The following is a 22,353-nucleotide window of genomic DNA, read 5'->3' as shown; positions in this document are numbered from 1 at the left end:
CAGCAGCAAGACAAAGTTAAACACTTTATCATTTCAGGCACATTGAAGACAAAATAGACAATGGTTTCCACAGTGTATAACTATTATTAATACAAAATAATAATAGTGGTATGAAATAGAGTGCATTCGATCCCACGTACAAAACATACATCTCTCTCTGTTAACTCTCTTTATGGCTAAAGTAGAAGTACTTTCTGATTGAGCCTGTCTGGAATAAACCATTGAGGTTGACCAATGTAAAAAAAAAAAAAGAAAAACAGCTTGGGAAGCTCAAAAGAGACAAAAAAAAGCCCCTGGAGTTCTGTGTTTTTCTTGTCTTGTATGTTTTTTTAAACTACAAGCAAAGCTGAGTATTGGAAATGATCATAACACAAACCTCCAGCCGCACCCTCAAATCTGCCAGCAGCTTGTTCCCTCGGGCCCCAAGCCTAAGCTCCGCTTTGGGGGATCGAGCCGTCTACTCTGCTGCACCACACTTGTGGGACAGCCTTCCAGCCCATCTGAGGTCAGCATAGACCATAGTTTCTTTTTTAAAAAAGGCCTAAAAACCTTTATTCAGGAAGGCTTTTTCATCCTAACTATTATTACTCTTTTCTTGATGTTGTGTGTTCTATGTTATTAATACTGTAGCACTTTGAGTTTTCCTATGAATGAAAAGTGCGGTTCAAATGAAGTGTATTATTATTATTAAATACTGGAGTGGCTGTAAGAGTGACCTCATCTCTGACCTCAGAGAAGAGCCCAATATTTACACTGGGGCACAGCTTACCACAGCTTCTCCTTTTAGACATAAAGTATGTCTACACATTATCAATGTAAGATATATCAACATGGATTTATAAAAATCTTCCAGAAGAAAAAGATTTTTTTCACTCAATAAAACCATAAACATACAATACCGTAGGCATTTTTTTCATAGAAAAGGCTGCAAAGATATACATTTAACTGGGGAAAAATGTGTACCATTGACCCATTGTTGTATTCCACTGCTACACTTTCCTGAATGTAAACAGTAACAAGTAAAACTTTTAAAGTGCTCAGTTTAAACTAGTCAAATCTCACTCATGAAATGTCTCCTTGACATTCACTGCACTAGTGCGAAGTACATTGTCCTATCATGTACCATTAGATACAAAATAATAATAAAAATCTTTCCCGTAAACCAACACAAGGCTTTTAAGCATTCTTACTTGCTTTGGCGAGGTGACGCAAACAATCAACCAACTCCCCAGACACACACTTTGTACATACAGACATGATTGTGCCACATGTTTAGCTTCCAAATCAAAACTAAGAATCAATCATGACATCCTGTGTCTTTTAAATATGTCATAAAAAATATTTGATTGAAGCTTTTTTACAAATCCCCCAAGACACAGATATCACCCTGAGCAGAACTGCAGTGGAAGCCCCCTTTTTTTATTATTACTGTCTTTTATCAAGGATTATTTGCAGGCGGATGCTGTAGTACTACCCTCTCATCCTCTCATACCTTATCACTGTTATTAGCGTTCCCCTCTGTGCCTTTGGTGTCTGGAGGAACTAATGGGGAGGTGAGATTCAGGTAGCCCTGCTCTGATGGCTGGTGTGTGGAGACAGATGCTCGAGTGCCGTCCACCACCGCACGCTCGCCAACCTTCATACGGCAGATTGCGTCCAGGATGTCCAGTGGGTCACACGAACCTGACGTCAGACTAGTGACAACAAGGTGGGGAGAAATGGCAGAAAATGCACATAAAAGCACTCAATGTAGTCAAACACTATGTATGTGAATACGTTGGAAATTCTTTGAAGAATATAACAGAGCTTTCTAACACTTTTTTCTTCTAACAAAAAATGAAGGTAAACAACAACTAACAGATATTGTTTTAGTAATTGTTTCAAACAAAATTGTGAGCTTTCTTCAAACTGCCTCACCTTAACGTAGATGTGTGCAGGATGCCGTCACAGAGACTTTCAGAGGGGAGCACTTTCTTGGCATTCTGTTGAGCATTTCAACCATTAAAGATCAACAGACATTAAAGTCTCCTTTTACAACAGAGGAAGGGACATGTCACCTATTTAACATTTGGTCAAACCTTAGTGAAAGCCCCTTTTTTAACCTTGGAAACATTCAGCATCAGCAGTAGTAGCTTTCAGTACTAATGTAATTAAAGATGAAGAAAGGCTAAAAAACTGGGTGGGTCTGTCTGACACGGTTCTCCAGTGGTTTAAATTCTACTTGCACAACCATGATTTCATTGTCACACTTGGGGACTTCCAACTCCAACTGACATAAATTAGTTTGCGGGGTCCCGCAGGGCTCCATCCTGGGTCCTCTTCCGTTCAACCTATATATGCTTCCCCGTAGTTACAGTATCAGCAAACATAACATCAGCTACCATACTTATGTCAATGACACGCAGCTTCTCATCTCACTATCCACCGATGATTTCCAACCCATAAACTCCCTCGTCAGCTGCTTGGATGAAATCAACCACTGGATGACAGAAAACTTCCTTCAGCTGATCAGGAAGAAAACTCAGATTTTGGTCATACATGCTAAAGCCCAGAGACACCTTGTCTGTGAGTACCTGGAGTCCAGATCACTAAAACCAAGTGACCCAATTAAAAACCTAGGTGTAACCATGGATGGAAGCATCATATTAACAGCATTACCAAGGTTGCCTTTTTCCAACTCAGTAACATTTCCAGAATCAGAGGCTTTTTTTTTTCAATCTGAGTCAGAGAAACTTATGCATGCATTTGTTATGAGCAGCTGGATTAATGCGACTCTCTGTTCATGGGTCTTCCAAATAAAACAATCCATAGATTACAACTTATCCAGAACTCAGCTTCATGAGTTCTAATCAGGACAGAAAGATCAGACCGTTTAACTCCAGTCCTCCAGAACCTCCACTGGCTACCTGTTGTTTTCAGAATACTTCAAAACCAAAATCCTCCTTTTGGTTTACAAAGCACTTGCTGGTCTGGCTCCACAGTACATCTTAGACATGCTGTCAGTTTATAACCTCAGCAGATCTCTCTGATCACAAGGTGGATATCTCCTCCATGTGCCTAGAGCACTTTCAAACTCTAGTGAGATGGCATTCAGTATTTATGCACCTCAGTTTGCCTGCTGAACTTAGACTTGCGCTTACGCTGTTTTTTTTTTTTTTTAAAGAAAACTAAAGACTTTCTTTTTTAGTTGAGCATTTTCTTAAATGAACACGCTGTATTTGTACAGTATGTTTGTTTATATGCGTGTATATATTTGTGATTTTATGCATATGTATGCATGTTTCTCTTTATTTGCACATTTTTGCTTTCTTTTTTATGTAAAGCACTTTGAACTGCTTTTGTAGGAAATGGTGCTATACAAATAAATTTGAACTGAATTAATGTTGTATGAGCTGTTTTAGAAAATTGGCCTTGGGTGGCATGTCCCATAAAGACTTCAGGCATAAAGATTTGGGTGTGGTGTTACCTCCAGGCTGTAGAACGACTGGACGTTCCTCAGGGCGCGCTCTAAGGAACTGACTTGATTGGACAGCTTCAGGGTTCGATCCTGTAGTTGTCTGTTTTCCACTTCTAAAACATTGACCCTAGAACACATTAATGTTCACACTCACTCACAATATGAATATGTCTTCACTAGGGCATGTAGATCAATGACCAATTTAGGGTGACAATTAGTCACCCAATTTATACAATTTTTAGTAATCATTCATTAAATACATTAGTATTCCTTCATTAAATACATTAAATACATCTGAAACATCTGTCAAGCATCTGAGCAACAAATTTCAGTCATTCATTAGTGTGATTCAATACAATACCTGTGTTGGGCTGTGGACGCGGCCCTCATGCCGTTGCTGCCCATTTCCTCTGCCTCACTTATCTTCAGCAACAGCACCCTCTTCTCCTCCAAAATCTTCTCGTTTTCCTCCACCACTTTGTGGATCCTCTCCTTCTCCTGTAGAGCGCAGTACATTTTAGACAACTTTCAGGATTTGTTGGTTGGTGTTTGTAAACACACAGCATTCAAAGTTGGCCCCTCCTCCCCGGCAGAGAGAGAGAGAGAGAGAGAATGATGAGAGTGAGCAGCGCTGGTGAGAACAAAGCCGTGAATTGTTTCACCTCGGCACAACCCTGCAAGGAGGTACCGCATTGCTGGATTTTGTGTGAATACAGAGCTTTATCCTGTGCGCTTTGGCCTCTCTGCTCTGCGTGTGGAGCTCAGCCCCGCCCTCGGTCAAGCAGACACACAGACCTGCAGCTCTTTATATATCCATGAGACAGAGACAGAGAGCAGAGCGGAGCAGAGGAGAGAGACGGAGACAGCATTGTAACCTAGTCGCTATGCTACGAGTCCCGACCTCACACCCTGCGCACTGTTATTGGCTGGGGGCTACACACCCACTGCCCAAAGGTTGATGCCCTGAAAATCCCAAACACAGCAAAATAATAAGAAAATACAGGCAGAAGGCAGAGTCTCTGCAGATAAATATACTGCCACACACTTCTAGTGGGTCATAAGTGATGATTGAGAGGGATTACTTTTGTATGAGTCTATACATTGCTTGAAAATCCTGCACAGTATATCTTTATGTTCTATACACATTACAATCCACTTTATAAATGCAGAAAATCTGCACTGAGCAACCTTGCCCCAAGCTGTGAAAACTACTCTGTGATTTAGTAACTAATTCATATTTTTATTTCGAGAAAGTAAGTCTTTTCCTGAATATTTAGAAGCTAAAGGGACTCAGGAAGCATTCTGATAAAACAGGAAGTGTAACACCTGTTTCCATAACATCAGTGACATAATGACTGGATAGTGACATCATCATGTGCCTGACCTTGTGTGAGAGGCTGGAGGCCAGTGCCAGGTCGTTCTCCAGTCTCTGGATGGTGCTGTCCCTTTGTGTAGTGGCCTTGAGAAAGACCTGCTTGGCCTGACGCAGCTTTGTCTTGTGCTGACTCTGCTTTTCATTGTACTTCCTGGTTGGAGGAGCAGAGGAGCATGGGAAAAGCAACCATATCTCCATGTGTCTTAATTAGATTATACTATGGACTGTACATGTGTGGGTGTGTCTAACCTGACGTGTGTGTCCAGTTGGAAGAGAACCTGCTGCAGCTCGGCCTGCAGTCTGTCATATTCCTGCTGACTGGCCGCCAGCTCCTCTTTCAGTCTGTGGCTCGACGTCTGACCGTCTCTCGCCTAGAGGACAAATACAAAACATAGTTTTAAACTAAATTCAAACTGGATAAAACACATTTTTAAGCTTCAGGGGAAAAAGATACTTTCTTTATTTTTTGTATGTATGTATTTTTTCCTATAAAATACAATTCAAGCCACAATACACAATGCATAGTTTCAGCAGTTTAATGTAGGGTCTATGTTTTTATGCAAATTCCAACAAAAAGTCAAGTAGCACTAAATGATTACAACATATTTGAAAAAACATAAGACTACAGTAAAAAGATATGACACAAGCAGGGTCTTTTGGGAATTTATGGGGTTGCAGCAACTGATTGAACAGCTTTAAACTAGAAGTATAGATTAAGTGACAGAGCTCAACCAGACTGTATAAACATTGTTCTGGATATGAGCTGTCAGCATGACACCTCTGGAAAAACAAGGCATATAACACTCCTGTTTAATACATGATGAGAACTTGTGCTTGGGAAATACAAACTTATAACAGGGCAGAAAAAAAGAAAAAGATCAACCACCTGCACAGATGAGATCCCATTGAGAAGCTAAGTAAAGACTGAGAATGTGTCAATGGATGTAAGTTGTGAATCACATTTGATTCTAATCTTTGTGAAACCGATATAGTAGGAGTGTAAAAGATGCTTCAGGAGTGGAAACACCCTGCAGTACTAATGACAACTGATCGACTGTTGTACACTGTTCGTTACCTCCTCTCTGGCCTTGTTAAGTTCAGCCTCCAGGATGGATAGACGGGTGTCCAGCTGCTGGACACGGTGGCTTAGCTCTGCATTTGTCCTGGTCAGGGACGCCTCCTTCAGCCTCAGGGAGCGCACCTGCTGCTGCAGCTCTTCCTCACGCTGCTCTATCAGCTTCCTGAGAGAAGAATGAAGGAGAAGATGGATGGAGGGCGGGGGAGAAAGCACTTCTATGTAATATGAATCAGCATCATGTCCTAAAACTTAAGGTGTTGATTATGACAATTTTTCTACTAATGAAACTAAATCAAACTAGGCAGTGTCAGCAGCTCTGCAGTGTGTGTGACCTGGTGATGTGCTCCTCCTGCTGCTGGGCTCTCAGGGCTGACAAGGTGTCAGACAGATCCCTGCTGTCCCTCTCGAGGCGACTGCTCTCACCAGCCCGAGCTTCCTCCATGCGCAGCTGGTGCTGGGCACTCTTAAGCTGCTGCTGCAGCTCCAACACCTGCCATCACAATAGAGCCACAGGCTTCACTCAGTGAGACAGAAATCATATCGCAAATTTTTAAAAATGGCTATTTGCAATATCATATCATGTGCTGTGTAGCATTTCAGGACACAGGAAACCAAACCACCACAACCACAAGGACTCAGTATGCAGGTTTTCATTCCAACCAAAGACTACGACAGGGCTCAAGCAGAACCTAAACCATAGAGGAGGAACTAATGAATAAAACCTGAGGCCTTTATCATAAAGTAGTTTGAACTAGTCTAACCATGGAAACACCAGGCAGTGATTTCTTGCCCCGGCACTGACCTTCTTGTCAGCAGCAATGAGCCGTGCCCTCTCGGCCTGCAGGTCCTCCTGCAGACTGGTGGTGGTGCTGCGGTTTGTGGAGTTGCGTGCCAGTTCCAGCTCCAGTTCCCTGATTCTTTGCTGCTGACGTTCAGAATCAGCCGCCTGAGTGTGGACGCTCTGCTCCAACTGGACCAGCTTGGTCTGAACCTGCTTCAGCTCTGCACAAAGCTGAAGGAAGCAGAATGAGACAACAGAGCATGAACACAGAAAAGGATGTTTAACACCAATATAACAACTATATTATAAACTATCTAACAGTTAGAATTTTTTGTATAGCACCTTTCTTTCCTGTTAACGTTTATGTTACAGTTTCACATTTGCTCATCATAATAATTAGTATTCACAGTGAGGTGACTGAGTGAAAAACAGAATGATGATTAAGTGATAACTATCAGTGGCATTCAGGAAATTCCAAATGTGCTGTAATTAAATACCAACTTTGAGTTTTTCCTGGTCCAGCAGGGTGTTGTGTCTCTTCAGGTCCATGTTCTTCTCCTTCTCATAGCGCAACTCTCTCTCTGCTGAGGTGAACAGACTCTGTGCCCTCTGCAGGTCCTGTTTCGTCTGTTTAGCCTCCTCTGACTTCTGGCTCATCACTAAGTCCTGGGACTAATGAGGGAAACAAGAGACAGGGCTGTGATATATTCAAATCGGCTATTAACTTAAGTATGAATGCACAATGAAGCTTCCACGATATGAAGAGTAAAGCAATGAAAAGCCAATCATATAATAAACTGAAACTTAAACCTAGTGAATACATAAGGAGGTATTTTAAATTGAGCTGCAGAAACAGCATGACTGTTTGGGAATGTTAATGATGTTTTAGGATAAGATGCACCTTGATTCGTGCCTGGGCTTCATTGATCTGAGCCTGCAGAGCCAGTTGGTGCTGAGAGGCCAGCTGCCGCTCCTCCCCCAGCTTGGTCTGCAGATGATTCAGCTCCTGCTTCAGACATGAAAGCTACACACACAACACACACATGCAGTATATAAATCATATATGATTCTGGCAGAGGAAATTCCCTTCTGCTTGTCTTCCTCTACAAGCAGGTCAAAGGTTAGGATCAACTACAGAATAGTGTCTTTGAGTTGGTGGGGAAATTACCCTACTGATGGACATGCACTTACCTGATCCAGGCACTCATCCTTAGTCCTCTCCACTGGACTAAGCCTACACTCTATGTGAGTTGTGAGCAATTCAGATTTCTGGTTGTTACTAAGTGCTTCCTTTGTCAAGGAGAGCTGCTCTTGATGCCACTGGATCTGCCCCTTGAGGCGCTGTACCTCGAGCTCCAGTCTCTCTCTTTCCCCCTCAGCTGCCAGTTTCTCCTGGAGACTGTTGCTCAGTTTGGCCTGGAGCTCAGCAGTCTGCAGCCGCTCAGAAACCATTTCATCCCTGCAAAGTATGCACACGTATGCAAAACAGGTAAGCTCCGGCATGCCAGTCCTATCTTGTGACCAGCCAAGAAACAAGATAGAAGTACCAGCTGCAGCAGTGCTATCATGTCTCTCCCAGCTCTGCTCCATCTCTATTTCAACCCACATGTTTCAAAAATACAACTGCATGATACTCTGAGCACTGTGAAGTCTAAACTAACAACAACCTCAGTCTGTTGTGTGCTGTCTGGAGGCTGCTGAGTTCCATGGTTAGCCGGTCAGCCTGCTCCTGTAGCTGGTCAACCTGCAACCGGTTTTCCCGCAGGTCCTCCTGGGTCTGGTTACTGTCCTTGTAGTGCTCTGCCTCACTCTGGAGTCGGCGGTGGGCGCGCTCCATCTGGGCTACCTGGCAGACAAAGAGTCAAAGACAGATGACAGACAGAAATTGTTTTTAATGGTGTAAATTTCAATATGATGCAAGTTTTGGCAAATCCTTTACATATGCTGTAAATTAATGTTGACACATTTTTATGTTGTCAAGTCAATTCTCCTTGATTAACACTGAATATACATATATATTATATTATGTTCACGTTTTAAGACTATTTTTTATAAACGCTTGAACAATGAAAGTGGGCATATTTTTGCTTATTAAAGCTGGAGTTCAGGACTTTTGTCTCCCCCTCCTGGCAGTGAGAGTAAAGGGGGCGCTCAGCTGTGATTGCCTGACACAGACATGCAGCACTCTTTCATGCGCACCCCAAATGGCAGGAACACAAAGAACAGATATGTTTTGATGGTCCACCAGCCCAAAAACATATTTTTCTAATGGTCTTCCAGCCCACCGGGATTTGTCCCTGTATGCCAGTACACGACTGGCCGTAACCTACTGTTGCGGCTGTAAATCGGTGGATAAATTGTTTTGAGCGTCACACAACCCCCGCAAAACGACTCATTTCACTATCAGAATTTGATCCATTCAGTCCAACAACATTTGGAAAGCCTTGAAGAGCAGCACAATTAATGGTCAAACGGCCAGCACGGGAATGTTGTGCCCGACATGAGATTTAAAAACATATACTGTGAAATACAGAGATTTAACTAGCAGTGATAGACTTAATCAGCATTGTGTGATCTTGTTTGGCAAGGGCTTGAATGTAACAAACATTCATTTATATGTAAAAGTTCCGCACTGATGGTTTATGGTTATGCTCTACCAGTCTACTTTGCACTATTTCCACTAAAACCTTATTTTTATCTCTTTAAATATTTCCTGTATTTTATAATCATAACATCATGTTTAAAAAGACTTATGCAATGTGTCAGTGGACAAAATTAACAAACCTTTTCCTCCAGAATGGCTTTTTCCCCCTTGACTTGGTTGAGGCTCTTGATGAGTGTTTTCCCTTGTTGGCATTCAGTCTGAAGGCTGTTGACCTCGAGTCTCAGCTTCTTCAGCTCTCGCTCGCCTATCTGCAAAGCCTTGTATGTATGGAGAGTGAAGAGAGTTTGTGCTGTTAAAGAAAATGTGTGGTTTGTGACGGGTTAAAATTGACAATTAACACGCATGGCACTACTTCCTTTTTTCCATTCCTGTTTTAGTTGCACGTGTGTTTCCAGTAAATATTTTTATTTATAATGATATGACCAAAAGCTTCAGAACTAAACTTCTTGAACTATAAATTTAATTGCACACCCTTGTGTATCTGTGGTGTTATTATTCTTTCTGCACAGTCAGATGAAGCATTAGATATATGTGGTGTTTACCTCCTTGTCTTTTTTAAGTGCAGCCTGGGCAGCACTGAGGTCCACCTCCAGCTGTTTCCTCCAGTCCTTTTCCTCAGTCAGACGAGCTTCTAGCAGAGCCAACCTCTCCTGGCTGCTGTCCCTTAAGTGCTTCATACACGGTGAAAGGGGAACACAATGCAATTATAAGTTGAATTGAGGTCATGAAGTCTATAAATGTGAGGTCAATTTGAAGTACATAAAATCTTTTGATGTACCATGATTTATATGATTTATCTTCGCACACTGATGGTTAAGGTTTAACATTATTACTCCTTTTAACATTTAACTTTCTATGTGTGGCGATCTGAGAGGAAAACCGGGTAAGAATTTCATTGTGTAGTAAAACTGGTTTCTATTTTATTCTATTTGAGTTGAGAGAACAGTTTCCTCAAATTTTATACCCGTCTTGATCACATTCTTGTTCTTGTGCTACTTATAATACAAAAAACATTTAAAAGTTATTTTATTTTTTATTTTTATTTGTATATCACGAGCCCCAGTGTTCTCACTACACTGACAAACTGTGTAATTAACACAGAGGAAACAATGATATTCAAAAATGAGTTTTGTCTTACCAGCTGTAAGTAGGACTCAGTGGCTTTGACCTCTTCTCCGTTCTTTAACAGTTTTTCCTGGGTATCCTGCTTCTTCAGCTCTCCCTCCAGGCTTTTGATCTGCATGACCAGTTCAGATCATTACTGAGCCTTTAGAGAGAAGACCGTTTCCAAGCCACGTCCTAGACCAAATTATACTGTCTTTGTTCTTCTAATCAAGGACTGGCATTAATTCACGTCTGCAAAACTAGCTTTCTTCAACTTCTCAGGTTTCAAAACCAAAATAATGATCAGTAAATAATCCATCAATCCAGGTAAGATTCATATAGATTTCGAGGAAGAATTTAGTGCTGCTCATTACCCTCCTGTGCAGTCCCTCCAGTTCTCCCTCATGGCGATGCCTCTCCTCCTTGCTAGCATTCTGGGTCTCCCCCAGCAGGGACTCCAGCTCCTCGTTCCTCTCTTCCAGCTCCTCCTGTTCCTTGCGTAGCCTCAGAAGTTGCCGTTCCAGCTCCTTCACCTGTACAAGCCTGTCTTCCATGGCTGCACGACACCTGACAGAGAATGATGATGATTCAAGTCAGACTGACAAAGTCAACATTAATTCGTTGCTGTATTAACCAGGATGCAGTTGTTGAGGAATTAATATTTACCGTTTGTGAACGAGATCCTTCTCTGTAGCTGACAGGCCAGACAGATGGCTTTGTGGATCACTGTTAATGCTTTTGTCCTTTGGATCCTCTTTGGCTGCGACATCTTGGTCTGTATCATTCCTTGCCAACTGGATAAACACAACACCAGACAATGCCAAGCTGGAACGTATGGAATTTATACGTTAATATATATAATCATACATAAACGACCAACCTGGTCACGGAGATTGTTCTTCTCAGACTCTAAAAGGCGCACTCTCTCCCTCAGAGCTCTGTTCTCAGCATCCAGTCTGTCATTTTGCTCTTTGGCTCTCTGCAGCTTCATCATATCTAGGAGGAGACAAAACCATTACCATGAAGATATAAAATAAATACTGTATACTAGACAAGGTTTCTTTTGTCTTGGTTTGCCTGCCTAGACCTTAAACAAGATTTTACACATAAACTATGAGTAGTAATTGTTAAGGTAATATCAAAAATGCACAATGGCTGTCAACGGCAGGTGACATTTGTCCAGAACGGTGGATAAGAGAAAAAGAGTTTCAAATTTTCTTGTTCAGTCCTTACAGCAAACCACATTAAGCATTTTAACTAATTTATAGGACTATTACATCACTAGTTGAAGCTAAACCATGAATGCATGTGGCAGCTGCTTCAAGATTTGACTGAGCCTCCTGAGAAAACATGAAGATTCAGCCAAAATACTACCTGTATGTCAAGGGAGAATATCTCTACATCACTAAAACCAACATCATGAAACCCTTTTGCACCAGGCTGATCTCAACATAAAGGAATAAAGTAATGTCCTATATTCAAAGTGTGAAAGCCAAAGGACAGGGACATGTAAAAGTAAGTTAATCAACTATGTAGTGAGGTAGTGTCACTAGTAGTAACTTATATCTAAATACAATGAAATTACAACTACATACAAACTCAATCCAATAAGTAGAATCGGAATCAGTAATATCCAAACCATGTTAAACGCTACTGAACCAATTCAATTTCTAGGCAACCAGAATTTTAGAGAAGTAAAACTCCAAAACAATGTGGCCGGTGTTAACGTCCCACACTGAATGTCAGTTTTTAAGTTCACACTCAAATCTGTCTCACCACAGTGTTTCAGTTTGTCCACTTCCTTCCTCAGGTTCTCTACTTCGTGGACCGTTCCCTGAAGCTCTGATCCTGAGATTATAAGCATATTTTTAATAGAAAATATGCTTTCTGCTTATTTGGTTTTTAAAATGTTTTATTTTTCATATGCTGTTAATGACTTATTGCAGTTGGCTAGAATAACACACTGAAAGAATTGGCACACACTGATAGAAAGTGAAGTTACTATATTACCCAAATGTGTGCCCTGATATCGAGTAATATTGACATTTCAGCAGAGGAAGAAATAAGAGCTGGACAAATACAACACCACATGTTCATGGACAACAAGCTGGGTAGACCAGGCATTGGGGCTGCATGTGTAAATCTGGGCATTCATGGTTCTCTATGCCATCATATGTGTGTTACTTTACAACCATTCAAGCAGCAACAATGTGCAAAAACAATAAACAAAATTTGAACATCAGTGTATAAAGTCCTTAAAAACATTACATCAAACTTTAACATAGACTCATAATTCTTCGAGGGACACATACTGAAAGTCTTTAACATACCACTTGGGTCAAAGTTGTTGTTTTTGGCAACATCCAGCTCATTGTTGAGTCTTCGGATATCCTGATGAGCCATCGCCAGCCTGCTAGACGCCTCTTCCAAGTCCCGCTCCAGCCTTTGGCGCTCATTTCGCTCGAGAGAAATCTCCTCGCTGTGGGCCTAATGTAAAAGAATCATGCATGGATGGTTAAAGTGGGAGTAGTACAGCTGGTGAAAATATTGCTAGTTAGACTTGGAGATGCAAGTGACCCAGCATGCTGTTGTCAGAGACATGCAGTTTGAGGGTGAGATTCATCATCACTGCAGGCCTAGAGAGAAGTGAGGGCAAATAAATTAATAACTTGTATTTCAGCATTATGATTCACCTGCAAAGAGAAAAAAGTGGGAGGAAAAGCACACATGCTGTTACCTGTGACATGCCCGTCCACCCTGTGTGAGCTCCCATCAGTTGTTAGAAAATTAGATTCACAGATGTGTTAGTGAGACAGGCAATGTCGTCTGCATCATAGCAGTCATGCGCACATCGTCAGCTTGTTATTTTAAAAAGTAGTGCCACTCTGAAACAAGCCAGTGATGCCCCTGTTTGGCTTTTTATCACAACACCTGTGTTAGTTATGTCAGTATAAGCTGTGAGGTGGGAACCTACAGGGGTAATATTGTGTTTGCTCTGACCAGACCTGCGCAGCCCAAACAGCTTCTTCCATGGACTCTGGGATGAACCCTGCTGAGAGGAAAGACCAGTGTGTGCAGAATCACACTAGACAATAAATGAGTTATCATTAAAAGTTAAAAGAAAAGGAGGAGGGAGGCAACACCCCAATGTCTTCCACCAGCAGCACAAAGAAGAGACAGAGACTCACCTCAACAAGTTTATGTGGTTTCTGCATTTGCTTAGGATAGTTAACCATTACAGTTCACTACACATGAAGCCTTTGGAACAGGTTCATTTGAAAATTAAGTTTTACCAGAGACTGTAAATTCATTATTCAATATGGTGGAGGCAGTTCAAATGATGAAAATTAATTACACCACAGCATATACTATATTCACATTGCCTTGTGTGGTACCTTTCCTGTTTCCTGTGAAATTTCACAGTCCTCTGACATAGGTAAGTCCTTTACCTGGAGGTGGACCTCCCTTAAGTTGTCAGGGAGGCTCTGACTGTCAAGTCTCCTCTCAGCAGCTTCCAGCCTCTCCAGCAGTGTGGCCCTCTCCACCAGCAAGTAAGCCACCTGTTCACTGGGGCTGCTCAAGCCCATCTCCCCAAGGTCCTCCTGGGCCAACATCTCCGCCAGCTCCTTGCTCTGGCTCTCTGGAAGAAAGGGGAGTTTTCACTGGTCAGTAGTTTGTCAGGCAGGACTATGAAATAACATTTAAGACAGGATAGAAATATCAGAAGTATTGTTGTATGGCAGCAGACTTAGTATAAACACAATTTAATATCCATCTCACAGATCCTATGCTTTGACATATTCACAGAAAGATTTTAGAACATACATGGAAAAAGAAAATGTAAGCTAAGGTGTGTATAAAATATCCTGCTACGGAGTTCTGTGGAGCCAGACTAGGCTACAACCCAAAGGAAAGAAAGCCAATGTTGCACTACAGTCACACTGAACTCACCTTGCTGTTGTCTGATGTGGTGAAGCTCTTGTCGCAGTTGTTCATTGTCTCTCTCATAGCCCGCAGTCAGACACTCACGCTGTTGCAGCAGCCCACGAATATGTGCAACATAGCTCTCCACCTGACAGACAAAAAGACATATAAGCAAAAAAATTCTGTTGGCATTGCCTTGCACACATCTCAGAGTTTTTCAGTATTATTTAATGCACTCTTGTCATGAGCTACAGCACTGTCTGCACAGTAGTTTCAATGAAAAGGAGGAACAAATTATGTCCATCATTCACAGTTTGGTCAAAAGGTCTATGACATCAACAGTTAGTGTACTAAAACACCAAATACTCCAAAACATCTCACCTCCTTCATCTCATTGGCCTGCTGGGTACGTACAGTCTGCAGCTCCTGGGTGGCTGACTGAAGCTTTGCCTCACTGTTGAGCAGCTGCTGCCACAGGTGGCGCTGCCGCTCCTCGGGACTGGCTGCTGGAGGCAAACCATCCTCCTGAAGTCGCATAGAAATCTGGTCGAACTCCGTCAGCACCTGAGGACCCAGAAGAGGAGCATATTGTTTTGTGTCCAGTTAATTGGGTATTTTTTTTTAATTTCCCTTTAGGATTAATAAAGTATCTATCTATCTTTCTATCTATTGTGTGCTGAAATGTTATATTAAGTTGCAGCTTGTAAGATTTTATAAAGTGAAATACCTTTCAGTGCTGTGGTGAAAGGATCTGCAAATTAAGCTTGTCTTTGAATGAGTAGCCTTGGGTATACAGTTTATAGATAGTTTCATTTTAAAGCTTTGCTTATTGTAGCATATGTGTATTCATCAAGTGTCATCTAGCTAAAAGCTGATATCCAAGCTAGATATGCACAGAATTTCCTGAACTTTTGTGTGTATTATGCTGTTATATACTGCTACATGCTGCTTTTTTTGAATATTTGTCACACCGGCAACATAATAAGCTAAATATCTTTACTTGTGTATTACTTACTTTTGCTAAAAAAAAATAATTTAAAACTATCCTGTAAACTACAGCATGAACAAAAGACATCAAGGTTGTCAGTCTCACTGAAAAATGATCCGTTTGTGGGACACATTGGAGAGGCACACAACATCAGAGGGGCATGCCAGCACTAAACACCTGTTGCTGAATTCAATACTGTACTTTGGAGGCTCTGTAACCTGAGCAGGCCCCCTATGAAGCATTAGACTACTGCACGAGCGGTCACTACTCCAACAACATGCAACGTATTGTCACAAGCTAGGTATCAGGTCTCATGTACCTCTTGTACTTAAACATCACAGTAACAGGTCCATACTCTTGATGCTGTGGCTACAAGATCAGACATTAACAACAACAACAACCATCCTGATTCACTCCAACAATCACTTTTGCATGCATCACAATCATTTTTTAAATGAACTTATAAACATATATCAGCCAACAACAAAGTAAAAATTGCCAGCAGACACTGTGGCCAGTGGACAAAAAGCTTTTGAGAATGCCAAAACAAAGTGGATTCAAACTTGTTCCTTAAATATTTCTGCTGTTGATAACTGGCACCAAGCATCAGTGACTGGCTTAATGTCATCTGTAAGGAAATTGACAGCTATGAATGTTACCTCTTCATGATCCATGGTCATGCATTAAGCTGGATGAAGCTGCATCTGTAAGTGATGACCTTTTTCCTCAGTGGTGAAAGTGACTGATTCCAAACAACAATTTAGCCTAGCATCTCACAGTATACAACTCAGTTGATCTTCAAACTTCGTCACTCCCATTGTTGCTGAAATTCATCCATGACAACGTCTCCTGCCCTTGACATCCCCTGTAAAAGATGAGACACTTTAGAACAATGCTGTCCAGTCATGATAGGACCTGCAACCACACGCTTAGAGATTAGACTAGCTGCTTCAGCTTAGCCGTGTACTGGCGCTGTACAGTTTAACAACTTAGTTACATTGCATCACCTGAAGCCATGCAAAACGTCTAGCTGATTAGCTATGTTAAATACACTGCTGTTTTATCATGAGGTATTTAACACGGACAGCCAAAGGAGTATCATCTTTATCTTCTATGCAGGCGTTTCCCTGTCCTGCATTTGGGAACCTCCTTGCATTTAGCATCAAAATCTGTACTCATTTCTTGGATTGTGAACGGTGTCGCTAGTGACGACTTTCACCTCATGTGGGGTTGAAAATATTTATTTTCCAGCTAAGCATTCTCTCCAAAATGTCTGACGAGGAGGAGCAAACGAAGGTTTTTGTAGGACAGCAGCCACTTGCATTCCTTTTGGCCACGCAAGCTCACTAGTCAGAAAGATGTGGTAAGCTAATAATTTCTGATTTGCAAACCATGTACTGTTATAATAAGTTAGTAAATAATCAAAACGGACAACCGTGACGACCCGCAGCGCTAGCTAGTTAGCAAAGTTAGCTCCAAAGTTAGTATACTTCACGATCAGCTACGCTAGCTCGCTAACGGTAGCCATAGCTTTCTCCAGTGGCCGCTTGGCAGCAACTGGTGAACATTTCACGTACAGCTGAACACTTATGTTCAAACAATAACTTATTTGCAGTGGTGGAGTCGAGCTTGCAGTGTGCAGTCAAAGTTTTACTCACCTTGCAAAAGGTAAAAGCGACAGGAGAGCCAAACGCTGAGGACAGGCGTGGTGGAGTGAATTGGCTTCTACGAGCACCTAGGCAACGGACCGTACCATTCAAAGGATGCAGGGGACGGTCGATCACAACAGCTGCAACCAAATGGTGTTTATGCTGGATTTATGGGTGGTGTTCGTTTTAGATTAGAAAAAATGTGCGGAGGAATATTATTGTTGCAAATGACAGCATCAAAACTATTTGTCACGAGTAATAACCGCAGAGTTTAACTAATCCAGATTGGGTTGATCCGGGGCTTTGTCTAAAGTAAGATTTGTGTCAGTAAAGCTGTGTGCAACTGTGTGTGTAACATGCTGTATTTACTGTACTCGCTGGTATTTGCTGGACATCGCATTTGGTTTTTGGTGAAGCCTTTCTCAACAATTTATGGATGCAAACACCAGGTGGCGACAAACTAACATTTACATTTCCTATCAGGAGGAGGTGAAATTTCCGAATATGCTAGAACTTCGGTATGATTTCAGCATTTAGCTCAATCACTATCATAATATTTGATCATTGTTTCCTTTTAGAATAAATGGAGAGATACTAATAATAAAATGTCCAGCGGATTCTTAAATAATTTCATAATTTTCTTCTTTTAAACCTAGATTTAACCTTTACACACTGTTCAGGTAAGATTTGACCAATTTTGACATTTAAAAGCAATAAAAACACCCTAATTATATCATTTAACCCTGAATATATAAAAATGGAAATCTGTCAAAATAATTTATTCTTGTGCAGCTGGTATACATTTTTGCACACATTTGGTAGAGAGAGGTTATGGGGAATCTTGAAACGGTGAAACTACAGATTGGCATGTGTGTGTATTTCTGTCATTCGGACAGTGGGGACAGAGTTCAAGGGGGACCTTGACACTGTCATGAGAACTGCCTGGGTTCCCACCATATGTCTACATTTGCCAGGGTTCCACCCAGGCAGGCTTTGAGGTGTTATGGGGGGATCTTGAAACAGTGAAAGACTAAAACTGTGCATAGGCATCACATATGGTGTACATAGAGTCATGAGCCTTGACACTGCATCTGCATCTGTGAACAAGCCTACACAAAATAACATATCAAACCCATCAATTCCCAGGCAACCAACATTGTGGTTGTCCAACGTAGTCCCCCCTGTAGTGGAGGGCAGCTTTCACAGGGCTATAAAAAGTACCTGAGTGCCTATTTTACTGATTTGGTGGCGTGAAAGGAGCGATTTGGTGGATCTGTTGAACCAAGCTGAAAAAGGAGACAGTGAGTTAAAGAGAAAGTGTTGGAAAAGGAGGACAACATGGAGGAAATGGAGGAAAGGCCCTTGTGACTTCTCTCATGCAAAGGCGACCCCACCTTTCCCACACGCCAGCGACAGCAGCACTGTAGTCCATATCTTGCCCTGATCAGTCTGCAGTCCTCAGTTTATTGCCACAAGGGGAAAAAGAGGTGGAGATACAACTTCTGCACAACAAAAAGGACTGTAAAAGTAATATTTGCAGTTTTGTTTGATTGAAATTTGCAAACCAGTTTGTTGGTTTTCTGACTAATACACTCAGTGCAGAGTTGACTGTGCACAACTGACAGAAAAGGAGGGCATGTGGTTTACAGGCAGTGCTGATTGATGGTTTTAATAGTTATAATGCAACCTACAATTCAAAAATATTGTTACATCCTTCACTTTTAATAAAATTCATAGAAATTATTATGGCTGTTATGTTCTCTTGTTGTAGATAACATGAGATCATAATATCATGTGATTGTTAAAGTATTTTCTCTATAAATGAATTGTGTCAAACCTAAAGAAAACATTTTCTCTGCTCTCTGAAACATTAATGAAGGATTAATCACCCATTTATTCAAAATTCACCCAAATTCAAAATTTGGTACAGAGATTAATTATAAAGGGATACTTGAACCAGGTCAGAAATGACTCGCTCCATACTGTGAAGGGTCAGAATATGAACAGTATTGGGTACTGTGAGGGTTAAATGTGTAATTTATGTTTTGAAACTTGATATTTTTGTCATTTTACTTTTACCTCCACTCAGCCTACTGCATGAACTTCAAGTTGTGTCCCGCCCAGATGTTCTCTGTGTGACTAGCACACTCTGAATACTCATTATGTTGTTGCTGCAGAAATGTGAGCTATGTTGCAGACGTGTGTTTATTTTCCATATCTGACCAGTCAAGACCCACATCATGCATGGATGGCATATGATGGAATGCTCATTATATATACCAAAGAGCATCCCAAGTGTACTGTTTGCAGAGGAGGCGTTTTCATGTGGTTTTACGTGCTTCCACTGCCCATGGGTGGGTCCTGTTGGCGTCTTTTTTTGGGTGGTGATGTGCTGTGGGACTACGAGGGCAGAGCTGTTTCTCCACAGAGGAAATGGGCGTTCTCCTTGGAAAGTTTGGATGGAGTGACTGAGAAAATATAGGGGGTGTGGCGAGACTAGAAAGGAGAGGACCACCTAGAGGGGCACACTGTTGCAGAGTGGGGAAGCAGCCCCAGAGATCTGATTCAGAGGAACAAGCAATACCAGGGGTAAGTAATGTCTTTTTTCATGAAATATTAATGAAAACCCTGCTAAATCATTGTTTCACTGGATTCTTTTAAAACAAAGATGCCAATGTGGTGACTCATGCACCAATGTCACACGCTTTAAAAGTAATGGGTAGCAAAATCATGCCACACATTTTGTGCGCCATAGTTTGCAACAGAGAAAAGATAATGGATTTTACATATCACATCTCTGTATTATGTGTATTTTATCCGGTTTCTTACACCAAGAATTCTTTTATAACCATCTGCTTTGTTTTGAAGTATTTTATCACTGAATTATTACCTTCCATTCTCTGTTTTATGATGGATGAAATCTAGTGTAATGACATAATTTGACCCACCGCCCACCCGAGTGGACCTCTCCTACAGATAAAGATCTATACAGACAATTTCATCTGTCTCTTATTTCCGTCTTTCTATTATGTTTTTATTTCTTTTTTTTTTGGTTTCACTTCATGTCTCCTTATAGTTAACTGAAATTACTGGGCACTACAGCTACGATAGCCTCTTCAGTGTTTGCTTCTGCACTGCCACTGTGTGTACAGTGTCAAATAGCTTTTAAAATCACAGGCTTTTCCTCAGACTTCAATTTCCTCTAAGTTGCCAAGTAAAGCGGCTATAATGAAATCCAAATGTAAGTTGAATTACAGACTGTTTACCTGATGCAGTGAGAAAAAAAACAACCATTCACAGGGTTGGAGAGGTTAATTGGGTAAATATTTTGGCACCATTTAGATTTCTATGGGCCCGCCCATGTACAATGGAAACACACAACCCAGTCAAAGAGAAGTTTTTGAAATAACTCACTGCGCTCTGTTTTGAAGCGTGGTCTTATGTAACACAGAGTATACTATATTCAGCTACTCAGACTTTCCATTTTATGTTCTAAGGCAAAACAGGAAAGTTTCCTAACACTGATATTTACTGTGGAACCGACAAACACGTTAATTTGGACACGTACTATTTCTGTGCTAACTGCAGTGTCAGAGGAAGCCTACATTTAAACTATGTTGTTTGTTTCTCGCAGGGAATCAGAAAATGGCGTACCTGCTTATGTTTGTGATCTTGCTGCATCTCATTACACTGGCCATGCTGTTCATTGCAACCATGGAGAAGGTAGGATTCAAATTTTAGGACTCAATGTTCATACACTTTAACCATATTATTTCATAAGTGCAACATATCCATCTGTGTGTATCATGTCCAATCTCTCCTTACAGTCCTGGTGGGTGTGGGATGGGATGGAGAACTCAGACTTATGGTACAACTGTAGGTTTGACAACTTCACAGGAACCTGGTTGTGTGCATCCTCCAAAGAAACTGGTAAGGAAAGACTTCTATTTCTATACCTCCATAAAGGGTAAAATTGGAAAGCTAAGATGTTTTTTTTTTTAAATTTGGGTGTTTTCCTTTTTCAGAGTGGCTTCAGGCAGTTCAGGTCCTGATGGTCGTCTCAGTGGTCTTCTCTTCGGTCTCCTTCTTGGTCTTCCTGGGTCAACTGTTCACCATGTCGAAGGGTGGACTCTTCTACTTCACTGGGCTGTGTCAAGTCTTTTCAGGTAACAGTGGAGTGAAACAGTGTGTTTCCAGCGTGCAATCTGTTAAAAATGGTGAATCCGGTGTACATCTGAGGCCCATTATGGTGTGCCCATTAATGCAAATCTGCAATCCTAGTGACATAACTATACTTTTTGAGTGTCTATATCTGCCATAGAATTTGCATTGTGTACAGATATCAACATTTCTGCAACAAAGTCTCAACAAAAAATGTATATATTGTCATGTACTCATGGTTTTTTCCCCAACTTCTGTACGTCTTGTCATTTCTATCACTTTACAGTGTGTGATATTAATGAATAGGAATATGAGCTAAACATACCCTGCTCCTTATTTTAACTGCACATCATCGTATTTTCTAGATAGGTGAAAATAATCCTAAAACAAACATCATATATACCTCTTTTTTTTTTTTTAGGCCTGACAGCCTTTTCTGCAGCTCTCATCTACACATTACACAACAAGGAAATCCTTCAGGACTCCAGAGACCTGACTTCAGGACACTTTGGCTACTGCTTCATCCTAGCCTGGGTGTGTGTCCCTCTGTTGCTGAGTAGCGGGATCATATACCTCCACCTGCGCAAGAAAAAAAAGTGACCTGAAAAAGTAAAACATTGTCAGCAGTATTAGAAAAAAATAAATAAAAATGGCTTGACTTCTTGTTAATCAGAAATGGTAATTTTGCAGGAGTCACATCAGATTTGTCACAAATGCCTTTGTTATGATTTCTGCTCATTTGATTAATGTAATTGTTGTATTGTAAATACTGGAAAATATATTGGAAACATTATTGATGAAATAAAGGACTATCTTTTGGCAGGCATTAAATCTTCAACATCATTCCAATATATGCTCATTTTATGTTTTAAAACATTTTTACAGTACAAGGTTTTTATTTTCCAATGCTGTCCTGTGTAGACCAGGGCAACAGATACCAAAGCAATATTATGTATTCTTTATTAGTATTGTAGGCTTTTAACCATATGAGGCACTTTGAATTACTTTTAATTTTCTATAGAGCAAACTGGAAATATATATTTTTTGTACCTGAAGCTCATCTGTAGAATCTATTCAGTAGTTGCTCCTAATAAATATCACAGATGAAACAGAATGTGTGCAAGTCCTGTCATTACAATGTCTTCTTAGTACAACCTAAATTTCTTTATTT

General features: G+C 41.0%; 2 protein-coding genes across 6 annotated transcripts; one reads left to right on the top strand and one right to left on the bottom strand.

Moving 5' to 3' along the window:
* Positions 1-198: 198 nt before the first annotated feature.
* LOC137184318 (coiled-coil domain-containing protein 30-like) lies at positions 199-17,113 on the bottom strand. Of its 5 annotated transcripts, none has more exons than XM_067591865.1 (27): positions 17,031-17,113; positions 16,032-16,237; positions 14,766-14,948; positions 14,412-14,532; positions 13,910-14,100; positions 13,435-13,545; positions 12,791-12,947; positions 12,237-12,308; positions 11,341-11,456; positions 11,127-11,254; positions 10,835-11,027; positions 10,495-10,593; positions 9,899-10,027; positions 9,476-9,613; positions 8,359-8,537; positions 7,883-8,150; positions 7,593-7,715; positions 7,193-7,363; positions 6,713-6,922; positions 6,243-6,400; positions 5,908-6,073; positions 5,082-5,203; positions 4,842-4,983; positions 3,819-3,955; positions 3,467-3,584; positions 1,918-1,982; positions 199-1,694 (listed from the first exon to the last, which is right to left on the bottom strand). In XM_067591865.1, exons 2-27 carry the CDS (start codon positions 16,050-16,052, stop codon positions 1,487-1,489), a joined length of 3,726 nt encoding a protein of 1,241 aa, XP_067447966.1. In that variant the 5' UTR covers positions 16,053-16,237; positions 17,031-17,113; the 3' UTR covers positions 199-1,486. The 5 variants fall into 5 exon arrangements, with proteins under 5 accessions (XP_067447966.1, XP_067447967.1, XP_067447968.1 ...); XM_067591866.1 differs by having other exon boundaries at positions 13,435-13,512; XM_067591867.1 differs by having other exon boundaries at positions 13,435-13,509.
* On the top strand, positions 17,095-22,290 carry LOC137184323 (epithelial membrane protein 3-like). Its single transcript, XM_067591874.1, has 5 exons — positions 17,095-19,610; positions 20,656-20,744; positions 20,849-20,951; positions 21,047-21,187; positions 21,604-22,290. The coding sequence occupies exons 2-5, from the start codon at positions 20,667-20,669 to the stop codon at positions 21,780-21,782; spliced, it is 501 nt and encodes a 166-aa protein (XP_067447975.1). The 5' UTR covers positions 17,095-19,610; positions 20,656-20,666; the 3' UTR covers positions 21,783-22,290.
* The last annotated feature ends 63 nt before the right edge of the window (positions 22,291-22,353 follow it).

The sequence above is a fragment of the Thunnus thynnus genome, chromosome 6, assembly GCF_963924715.1.
Source record: "Thunnus thynnus chromosome 6, fThuThy2.1, whole genome shotgun sequence".
NCBI classification, from domain to species: Eukaryota; Metazoa; Chordata; class Actinopteri; order Scombriformes; family Scombridae; genus Thunnus; species Thunnus thynnus.
The sequence above is the reverse complement of the archived record's forward strand: the minus strand, read 5'-3'. Positions and strand labels throughout refer to the sequence as shown.